The sequence below is a fragment of the Triticum urartu genome, chromosome 3 (assembly GCF_003073215.2).
Source record: "Triticum urartu cultivar G1812 chromosome 3, Tu2.1, whole genome shotgun sequence".
In the NCBI taxonomy this organism is placed as follows: domain Eukaryota; kingdom Viridiplantae; phylum Streptophyta; class Magnoliopsida; order Poales; family Poaceae; genus Triticum; species Triticum urartu.
This window is the reverse complement of record NC_053024.1, coordinates 627,783,703-627,794,347: the sequence shown is the minus strand read 5'-3', so window position 1 is coordinate 627,794,347 and position 10,645 is coordinate 627,783,703. Positions and strand designations below refer to the sequence as shown.

The window sequence follows — 10,645 nt, the reverse complement described above, 5'->3', positions numbered from 1 at the left end:
TTTAAAAAAAAATTGGAGGGTTTACCCCTGATCTCTGCATCGACAATGCACACAACCATACATGATGGAAATGCATTCCGACAACCTAGAATGACAGTCCTCAGTGTGGTTTAGCTTGGTGTCTACATATTCCGCCTGGTCCTTCTGGCGGTCTTCTTGCCTTCGTTTTTGTGATCGGAGCTCCTCTTCGGGCATTTGGCTCGAGGTCGTCGAGGTGGTGTCTTGTCTATGGCTTTGGGACTACATGGGCAGCACACCAACCGGTGTTTGCGATGTGGTCTCGGCTATGTTGGTCCTTTGTTGATGTATGTGCCTTGCCTCGCCAGAACGTTGTGGTCGTCCGTGGGGGTATCGACCTCTAAGAGGGTACGGTTGGCTCCGATCACTACCATTCTTGTGGCATCAACTTTGTACCCTGCCCCTTTATGTGCCCTATGGAGCTTGCACTCGTGTAGACCTTTCTAAAAATTGTTTAGCTAAAGATGAGTTCCTGATTTTTGAATTTGGGTCAGTCGATTCATCGCAAAAGGAATGCGGAGAAGAGGTGTAGCACCAAGGCCACTGACGGCGCTGCCAGGGAGAGCGTAGGGAGACCTGGGACACCAGCAAGGCCTCAGTCAGGAAGAACCGCATCTAGAGACAACACGGCTCAGGGGCAAGTTAGAAGGTTGATAGTTATGGGTGTAGGGTGTGCAGACTTGCTATGAAAATATCATGGTGCGTTGATTTAGATAAATGGTCGGGGTGGCGGTGGGGGCAATGAGGTTGGCACGGGAGGCGCCTGCAACAGGCAGCCCGCCCGGTGGCAGTATGCTGCAAGAGGAAGAAGAACGGTTGGAGGTAGAAGAGATAATCGAATCCGCCTAAACCAGCGCACTGGAGGAGGAGCCCATATGCCAACCTTGAATTGTTACCGGTCTATGAAATAGACCGCCTAGTCAGCACCCAACTCGATCGCCATGTAACCTAGATATCTAAAACCACCGTACTAATTTTTAATCTATTTGGCAAACAAGACTAAGACTTTCTCGGAATGATCAGCACGGTAGTTTTCATTTTTTTAAGTATGTTTTCAACATTTTATGGGCATTTTCATTTAGGATCCAGAATTTTATCAAAATTTACTCTGAATATGTATTTTTCCTATATTTTTTAGTCTGTTTGGCAAAAAGATCGAAACTTTCCTAGAATGATTAGCACAGTAGTGCTCATTTTTTAGAATTGTTTTCTGATTTTTTTGGGCACTTTCAAATTTTGGGTCAACTTTTGAACAAAAAGGGGCTGACGTGGCAGCTGACTAGGATGGGTGCTTGAACGGTCGACTGGTCAAAACAGCCAAAAAAAAGTAGTTTCAAGAGAGGAGGGTTGATAGTTGTCTGGTTTTCGGAGTTCGAAGTTGCAAAGTAGACGATTTTGATGTTCGGGGTTGTTTCTTAGACAATTTAGGGATATAATATGGACTTAGCTCTCTATCTAACGGCTCAGATTGGCCCTAGCAAATCGACTGACCCAATCTATTTTTGGGGGCAACTAGCAAACATGTTCTTCAGCAGGGACGTCCACTGCTCCGAATAATTAAAGTTGGACACAGGAACAAGTCAAGCAGGGGATCATTTCGCTGTCGCAGCACTAGAAGCTGATGCAATGGCGGTTTAACTTACGCTCTATTGTTTGACATATAGGAGTATTCATTAGTAGATTGACATGGCAGGCATTATTTTGCAATCAGTCAGGGCATCCGTCCTGCTTGCGCATGGTCTGCTGCCCGGCAGGCAGTTCACGGGGTTCACGTCGCAATCCAATCAGTCGCGCCGGTATAAAACTGTGTTCTTTGGTCTGTTGCAAAACACCACCCAGACAGATCGCCTTGGCTGCTGATTGCAGTTCTTTATCTGCATCAAGACGAGGAACTTATCTGATAATATACGAGTACGTGCGTGATCTGCAGAGAATCTGGCCAAGAGGCACGGGATGATTATAGTATTTGCCCATGATCTGGTCATGATCTGCAGCTTTCGGCCGTGCAATTGTTATGGGTTATCTGCACCTGTAGCGTTTGCTTCTAGTAGGGCAGTGAGCTGGCTCGGCAGATCTTTGACTCGAATTTCTGCTGGTGGCGTTATCGTCTCTTAGCTAGCTAGAGTCCGAGACCTGCTGATTGGCGCTTCGTTTTCCATGAACCTACCTCACCTACCGTGGTTGAAACGGGAGGGGGGCATTTCGGAGGTTCAGAAAAATCGACCGCCCTGCTCCGTTCGTTTACACTTGGTTTTTCACGAAGGCACAACAGTGTGGAGAGGAACAACAGTTGAGCTCAGCACTACTCCTCTCGATCGACCGGCGTTCTAGTGCCGGTGACTCAGCGCCCGTCGACGCGCGGGCACGGGGGCGCGGCACGTTGGCACGGGCACGGGCACGGGCACGGCCGGGGCGGAGACCGGGCGGGAGCTGCGCGACGCGGCCGTTGCTTTCACTTTCAGCCAGTGGATGGCAGCCTCCACCAGTCACCAGACCACCAGCGATGCCGCCCGCCGCAGCCTCCCGCGATCCACCACAGGATAGAAGATTCCGGCGCGCGCGGGTGGGGCTGGACGGGACGGAGCCCGTCGCGCTTGGTCCCCGCGCAGTGTAAAATCCGTCCCTGTCGCGCCCACCACGCAGGGGCGGGCGTGCAAGTGCGAATCCCGAGACGCAATGAACCGCCACCGCTATATATACGCCGGCCGGCGCATCAGACGGAGCAGAGGCTTCAGAGCATTTCCGCGCCGCGACCCAAAGGAAAGCTAGAGGCGCCCGCACCTCCTGCCTCCGTGGCCGCTCTCCTCTGCTCCGTCTCTCTCGCTCCACTGCTTATAGCCCAGAGCTCGCCCGCCGGTTCCTCTCTATCTCTCCCTCTCCTCCTCTGGCACTCTGCTGCTTCGATCCAGGCCAAGGAATTCCGCCCGCGTCTCCTGCCTTCCTGCAGCCGGTGCGTTCCTTCGTTCCCCTGTGCTGTGCCCTGCCTTTTGTGTGCGGTTACATTTCTCCATTTGGTACGCGGACAAGTTTTGGTACTAGCAGGATTGATTGAGTACCTATGCATGTGCTCGCTCCTAATATATACAGTACGTCTTATATTTGTTGACATACTTAGCTACCTATAAAACGTCCTATATTTGTTTACGGAGAAAGTACTTTACCGCTTTGATGGGAAAATCTGGTTTTCGTGAGGTGCCTAATGCACTGGTACGGAGGGAGTAGCAGGATTGATCGAGTACCTATATATGTACTTTACTGCTTTGGTAGTTTTGGGCGTTAAAACTTACTTCAAAACAATAGAGGGCTGCATGCATCAATTGATGCACGAGCCGGGGTTTTCCCTCCTTTTTGAAACAAAAACTTTACTAGTTTATTGTACTAGAGAGTATGGAGCCACATACCTCCTCCGTTCGTCATTATAAGATGTTTTGGATATTTCAATATGGACTATATACTAGTTAAAATAAGTGAACAAAGACACTAAAACATGTCTATACACATCCGATTCACAAAAAAGTTACAACGTCCTGTATTTGTAAATGGAGGGAGTACTATATAAGTATGGCTTGATGTATATAGCTCACTTTAGTCATAATAATGTTGTATTGCTTTTTGATGCATTTCTTGATTCATATCATGTACTCTGATTGCTTTTCCCGGGAAGCGGTAGTCTGCCACATGGACATTTTTTTGTGAGACGAAACACATGGCCATATTATTAATTATCGTAGAGTAGCTCTTCTGACCAAGAGAAGTAGAGACCAATGGAGAAATATTGCTGCGACTGGTTAGGGGCATTGGACAGAGGAATCAGCATTCCATACGCATGGTTCATGCCGCTGACGGCGATGTGCTGGTGTTCATCAGTACTTGACAAAACATAGGTTAGCTCCGTGCCAAGATGATGCATGCAGAAAGCGTGGAACTTCGCCCGTTTGCAGATGAGATCATGTAGTAGAGTGTCGCTGCGCCCCTGCACCGTTCGGTCGTGTGTGGTCGGCAACGATCTGCTGTAGATGGAACTGCAGGCACCAGAACTCGCATTTCGCCGTCGTGTGACGCAATACTAGACAATGGCCATATGTTTTTCTTTTCTTTTCTTTTTTGACCGAAGAAAATGGCCGTATGTGCTAGAGACAACGGTAATAAGGACCTTTGTTCTGCTCTGGGAATCAAATTGTTCTGTGCGACCACTTGCTGAATGATCGAGTCGAATGTCGACATGAAGTATGAACACATCCAAGATCCGGTTCTAGTGATCCGAGACCGAGAGGCCGGGAAAAGATAGGGGTATATCCAATTAATGTACAGTACCTGCTAAAATATCTGCATAAGTTTATGTAAAAATCTGCAGTGCTTAGAAACTTAGAAGAGATTTTGGTATTCAGAGAGTACATTTCTGTTGCTGAAGAATTAGAGCATGAGAAGACTGATACTGGTATTTGCTAGGAGCCTAGGCTAACAAGAACTAGTATCTCTTTAGTAGCTTGGTCCCCACGATTATTCAGCACCAAGATTTGGCACAGTGATTTGTCTTGAAGTCTTTTCACACTTCAATTTCCATCAACTGCGATAAAAGTTCGGGTACAACTATGGTGATAGCCAACTGCAAACTGCTTTCATTCGTTTCTGGAATTTAAGCAGTATCCACTTCTGTGGAAATATCGTCTAGGCATTTATACCTTCATCAGATCCAGTGTGTCCACACTAATTTTTAGGATCCCTTATTTCTAGGTACACATTATGCAGGTCAACCTCACCTCCTCAGATATATTTCTGGTGACTAATGTTTAGGATCCCTTATTTTCAGGTACACAGGATGTCAACCTCGCCTCTTCAGATATATTTCTGGTGCATTCTACTATTTGCCAATGTTGGGATATCTACATCTTTACGTCTGGAAAAAGACGCACTCCTCGACATCAAAATTCATTTGCAGGATCCACAGAATTACATGAGCAACTGGGATGAATCTCACTCGCCGTGCCAATTTCACGGTGTAACGTGCCATGAAATTTCTGGTGAGGTCACAGGAGTGTCACTCTCAAATGCCTCGCTGTCAGGCACAATATCACCATCATTTTCTGTTCTCCACCAGTTGCATACTTTGGACCTCAGTGCAAATTCCATCTCAGGCATTATCCCTGCTGCACTGACCAACTGCACAAATTTGCAAGTTCTTAATTTGTCAATGAACAGCTTGACAGGCCAATTGCCTGATCTTTCATCATTGCTCAAACTGCAAGTTCTTGATTTATCAACAAATGGGTTTTCTGGTGCATTTCCTGTGTGGATCAGCAAATTATCAGGCCTAACTGAATTGGGCCTAGGAGAGAACAGTTTCGATGAAGGTGGTGTTCCTGAAAGCATTGGACTCCTGAAGAATCTGACATGGCTATTCTTGGGGCAATGCAACCTTAGAGGAGAGATACCAGCTTCAGTCTTTGACTTGGAGTCACTTGGGACTCTGGACTTCTCGCGCAATCAGATGACCGGTGTGTTCCCGAAGGCGATATCCAACTTGCGCAACCTGTGGAAGATTGAGCTCTACCAGAACAACCTGACTGGTGAAATTCCTCCTGAGCTTGTACACCTGACATTGTTATCTGAATTTGATGTGTCTCATAATCAACTTACTGGTGTACTGCCCAAGGAAATTGCTAGACTGAAGAATCTTAAGATCTTCCACGTCTACAGGAACAACTTCTATGGTGAGCTTCCTGAAGGACTGGGGAACTGGGAGTTTCTTGAGTCATTTTCAACTTATGAAAATCAATTCTCAGGAAACTTTCCTGCCAACCTTGGCAGATTCTCACCACTCAATACAATTGACATATCAGAGAATTATTTTACCGGTGAATTTCCGAAGTTCCTGTGCCAAAGCGACAAACTGCAGTTCTTACTGGCTTTGAGCAACAACTTCTCAGGTGAATTCCCCACCTCCTACTCTTCTTGCAAGACTCTAGAGAGGTTTAGAGTAAGCCAAAATCAGTTCAGTGGGAGCATTCCTCATGGCATATGGGGATTGCCTAATGCTGTCATCATTGATGTTGCTGACAATGGATTTATTGGAGGAATATCTTCTGATATAGGCATTTCAGCCACCCTAACCCAGCTGCTTGTTCAGAACAACAACTTCTCTAGTGAACTTCCAATGGAGCTGGGAAATCTCCCTCAGCTGAAGAAGCTGGTTGCTTCCAACAACAGATTCTCTGGCCAAATCCCTGCACACATTGGTAACCTGAAGCAATTGTCATACCTGCATTTGGAACAGAATGCATTAGAAGGGTCAATACCACCAGAAATTGGTTTGTGCGACAGCCTAGTTGACCTTGATCTTGCAGAGAATTCTTTGTCTGGCCAAATCCCTGACACAGTTGGCTCCCTTTTGATTCTGGATTCACTCAATCTATCCCATAACATGATCTCTGGTGAAATCCCTGATGCATTGCAGTCACTGAGGCCAACCTATGTTGATTTCTCTCACAACAATTTGTCTGGACCAATCCCCCCACAGCTCCTGATGATTGCCGGAGATGATGCATTCTCTGAAAACTCTGACCTATGTGTCACTGCCACTTCAGAAGGCTGGAGGCAATCAGGCACCAGTTTACGCCCTTGCCAGTGGATTGACAACCATCATAGCTTTTCACGGAGGCGGCTTTTTGCTGTGCTGATCATGGTGACCTCTTTGGTTGTTCTCTTATCTGGATTGGCATGTCTGAGATATGAAAATAACAGGCTTGAGGATTTCAACAGAAAGCAAGACACTGAGAGTGGTGATGACAGTGACTCAAAGTGGATTGTCGAGTCCTTCCATGTGCGAGGGGTCAATCCATCAGCTGCTTTGCCGGTACCCATGGTTACATAGCTCACTGTAAGTTCGAGACATCCTGTCACTTACATCGACTTATCTTTACATCTTTTTTGTAGTTATTAATGCTGTAACGGTTTAACGTTTAGTCTTCTGTGCAAGTACTGTAGAAAATATTTTGCCAGTGCTACCCAAACTCAACTACTCTATTATTCATCTTGTCCTGTCCTGGTAAATAACACCGTCTAATGAAGTGAAGCACTAACTATTTAATTTGACTATTAAAGCAGTATAATTGATGTAGTATCTTTCACTTGATACCAATATATGTTAAATGGACGCAGTTTGTCTTTTAATTTCTTCATAATATCCTTACACGTTTTGGTATCAAGTCATTAAAGTAGACCTATCCATGTATATTTGAGTAGTAACATTAACAAGTGAAATATTACTTACTCTTTAGATGCATATATTCACCTTAAAGATATCAGTATGAAGATTTAAGTCTTACGTCAGCTTATCTCTGAACTGCAGGGCTTCCGTATTCTCTCAAGGCGCGAGAAGAGAGTGACGTAAACTCTAGTCTTGTGCCGTCAGAGTTTCTTAGTGGACGTAGCTGGACAGACTACCAGTTTGAAGGTGAACTGGAAACTGTGTCCTGGGTTTGATCCCGTAACTGCAGCAGTTTGATCTATAAGTTGGCAACTATGCGTCAGAAGATATAATGAAGGTCTTTAACATTGCCCTTGTCTAAATTGTTCGAGCCCCTTCTGAGCGACCGACGATGAGAGAAGTTGTGAAAATGCTTATTGACAATGATTCTACTTCCGTATTCGGAGGGCAAAGAACAGGAATAATAAGTAAAAGCAGGCTACCTTTTCTTTGTAAGATGCCACCATCAACAAGATGAGGACCTTTACACTCAGAATAGCAACAACACTGAAGTAGCAGATTAGAATGTATTACTAGTGAGCTGGAAGCAAGTAACTAGAAGGCTGTTAATAATACTCTGGAGGTGTAGTGGCCTCTGTGGTAGCCTCATAGGTCATGTATCTGCAGCAGTTTATGTATAAATTCAGTCATATAGCTTGCAGTTTCTGTAAAAATGCTAGATGGTGATTTACTGTACTGAACTGTGATAATGATGAAACATAGCAGTGTAGTCCAATTTCGACTACTTTGAATGGGCTCGATTTTATCAAAGAGGAGCTTGTCTTTAACACAGTACTTCCTATTTCACATGTTAGTCATTCTTGCAAGTTTATTTAGAGGTAGTAGAAACAAGCCAATGGGTCATTACAACCGATCCAGCTAAGCTGTTAGCTCCAAATCTTTGCGGAACTGATCGGATATCACATCCCGATACGTGGACATCAGAGAAAAATGATACGATACAGTACAGAGACTCAGCCTACAGATTCAACCGCTATTCTACAAGTCTTGTACATCCTCTAGCTGACAGTTTTGAAAGGGGTGGAGACCTTCAGGCTATCCACGATGTCGCTCACAGAGCCTATCCCCACTGCCACTGAGATCATCAGGCAGACCATGCTCAAACCTTGCAGGAGATACCACTTGGTCCCCTTGGTGATCTTCCCCTGGGCAATGTGCATGCTTATGGGGAAGTACACGGTTAGCGGCCAGAAGCTGAACGCGCCGAGGAGCCCTAGCACCGCGTTGAAGAACGGTATCATCATTGCCACCACAGTTGTTGCAATAACTATGACCGTCCGTAGGACGAGCTTGTAGGGCGCGACGGTCACCGAGCCTCGCTGCATGAGCGGGATGCTGACGGTGTATGCGCTGCTGATGAACTTGGTGTCTGGCCACCTGGAGACAATCCACCTCTCTGCTGTAGCGAATATGGGCTGTGCATAGACCTGCATTGAGGAAAGCATTTTAGTTCCAAGTTGTTGAACAGTTCAGCTTGTCAATATTATGGAATATGCAAATTCTCAATTTCTGATTGAGATGCACTGACCTGATATGCCCCAATAAGGTGGAGGATGAGGCACATGTTGGCGATGTCGACGAGCCAGAATGGCCCTAATCCGGGGGCCGTAAGGATGTTGCCGGGAGCATCTGAACCAAATGCGGCATATCCGGCGCAGCCAACGGAGATGTAGAATATGGTGGTGGCTCCGATTCCATACATTGCTGCCTTCTTCATGGTCTTGTGCTCAGATGGTGGGGACTTCAGTGTATCCTGCAAGCAAAACAGGTAAGAAGTTACTGACAAAAAACATTGCCACCTGGAGTAATGTTCTGAAACAAAAACATGTGTATCTGAATTCTGATCAAACATGTAATTTCTGGAGTTTGAGTATCTGAATCATCATCATCCATGCTTACCTGGATCTCAATGAGCACTTCTGCGAAAGTGTAGGCAAAGGCAATGTTCCCAAGGGCAAGGAGCACGTCCCACGTCTTCTTGCTGGACGACGCCGCGGTGGCGCCTGCGATCCTCCCGTCGGGCCGGAGGCCGTGCGACGCCCACTCCGTCACCGAGAGCGCGAGCCCGATGAAGGAGTAGGCGAACGACATGACCGCCGCGACGACCGACAGCCACGTGATGTGCTCCAGGCCGGGGAACTGGGACAGCACCACCTGGACCACGGTGAAGGCGAGCATGAGCACGGTGCCCGGCGCGTCGCAGCGCGCGCCCTGGCCGTTCTCGTGCACGCAGTCCGACCTCCTGATCGCACTAGAAACAGAGAAAAAAACAGGATTCAGCATGTCCCTGAATGATAACTTGTCACGTACTTTGGTAGTTTGATTCGTGATGAGGAGGTGGACTGAATTTTGGTTGTTGGTTTGATGATACTCACACCATGCTGATGGTGGCGGTGATGGTGTAGCCGACCATGGTGCCCCACAGGTTGCCGTACTGGGCGATCCCGCACATGAACACCTCTCTGGGACCTGGGGAAAAGTTTCAGGCATTGGGTTCAGAATCCTTGCTGTTTTGCGTGTGGAGGAACAGAGGGGGACACGTACTGAGGTAGGATCGGACGGCGTCGGTGTAGGTGTGGTTCCGGGCGCCGGTGACGGGGTCGGGCGCGCGGTAGGCGTTGGCGAGCAGCGTGGAGGTGTAGTAGGTGACGCACGCGAAGCCCACCAGCGCGAGCGGCCCGGCCACCCACCCCAGCTGCGCCACGCTCCACGCCAGCGCCAGCACGCCGGAGCCGATCACCGCCGTCACAATGTGCGCCGTCGCCGTCCATACCGTCCCTGCAACGAACGAACAAACAAAGACCGCCGCCGCCGCCGCCGGGGCCGATCAATCCAAACCCCCAGGAGGAATAATCGTGCACGCTAAAGCCGTTACACAAACGCCCCTATAAACCAGGCAAAAGGAAATCGAGAGGAGGGGCGGCGCACCTTTGCGCTCGTGCTCGCCCGTCTCGACGTCCTCTGCTGCTGCTGCGGCGGCGGCGGCGTCGGCGGCGGCGTGCTTGTCCATCTTCTCGCCGCGTGGCGTGGCGTGGCGTGGGGGTGTGGGAGTCAGAGGGACGGGTGCGGCAAGGCAATGAAGCACCAGGACGGGGGTTTGGTCGGTACGTATTTATAGGACTCGGAGCAGAGCTGGGGCTGGGCTTTAAACGGGAGCTCTGATGATAGGGCCGGCACTCTGACCTGTACAACACCGGCATTCCAGGTTCGGCGCCGTCGGACTCCATTGGGCAGGGTTCGGATCCAATGCCCCGACTCATTAAATCACTGCGTTAACTACATTGGTCGTTGAACCAATCTATATTTGGATGGATACTGGTATTCTCGGTCCACCAGAGGTTAAGTCTTAGATTTGACATT

The 10,645-nt window shown here is 48.0% G+C and overlaps 2 protein-coding genes across 2 annotated transcripts; one reads left to right on the top strand and one right to left on the bottom strand.

Annotated features, from left to right (window-relative positions):
- Positions 1-2,721: 2,721 nt before the first annotated feature.
- Positions 2,722-8,016, top strand: LOC125545445 (receptor protein-tyrosine kinase CEPR2-like). Its single transcript, XM_048709382.1, has 3 exons — positions 2,722-2,968; positions 4,829-6,895; positions 7,367-8,016. The coding sequence occupies exon 2, from the start codon at positions 4,838-4,840 to the stop codon at positions 6,887-6,889; it is 2,052 nt and encodes a 683-aa protein (XP_048565339.1). The 5' UTR covers positions 2,722-2,968; positions 4,829-4,837; the 3' UTR covers positions 6,890-6,895; positions 7,367-8,016.
- Positions 8,017-8,066: 50 nt separating this feature from the next.
- LOC125545446 (amino acid permease 6-like) lies at positions 8,067-10,404 on the bottom strand. Its single transcript, XM_048709383.1, has 6 exons — positions 10,214-10,404; positions 9,830-10,063; positions 9,661-9,754; positions 9,185-9,536; positions 8,814-9,038; positions 8,067-8,712 (listed from the first exon to the last, which is right to left on the bottom strand). The coding sequence occupies exons 1-6, from the start codon at positions 10,293-10,295 to the stop codon at positions 8,284-8,286; spliced, it is 1,416 nt and encodes a 471-aa protein (XP_048565340.1). The 5' UTR covers positions 10,296-10,404; the 3' UTR covers positions 8,067-8,283.
- Between the last annotated feature and the right edge of the window lie 241 nt (positions 10,405-10,645).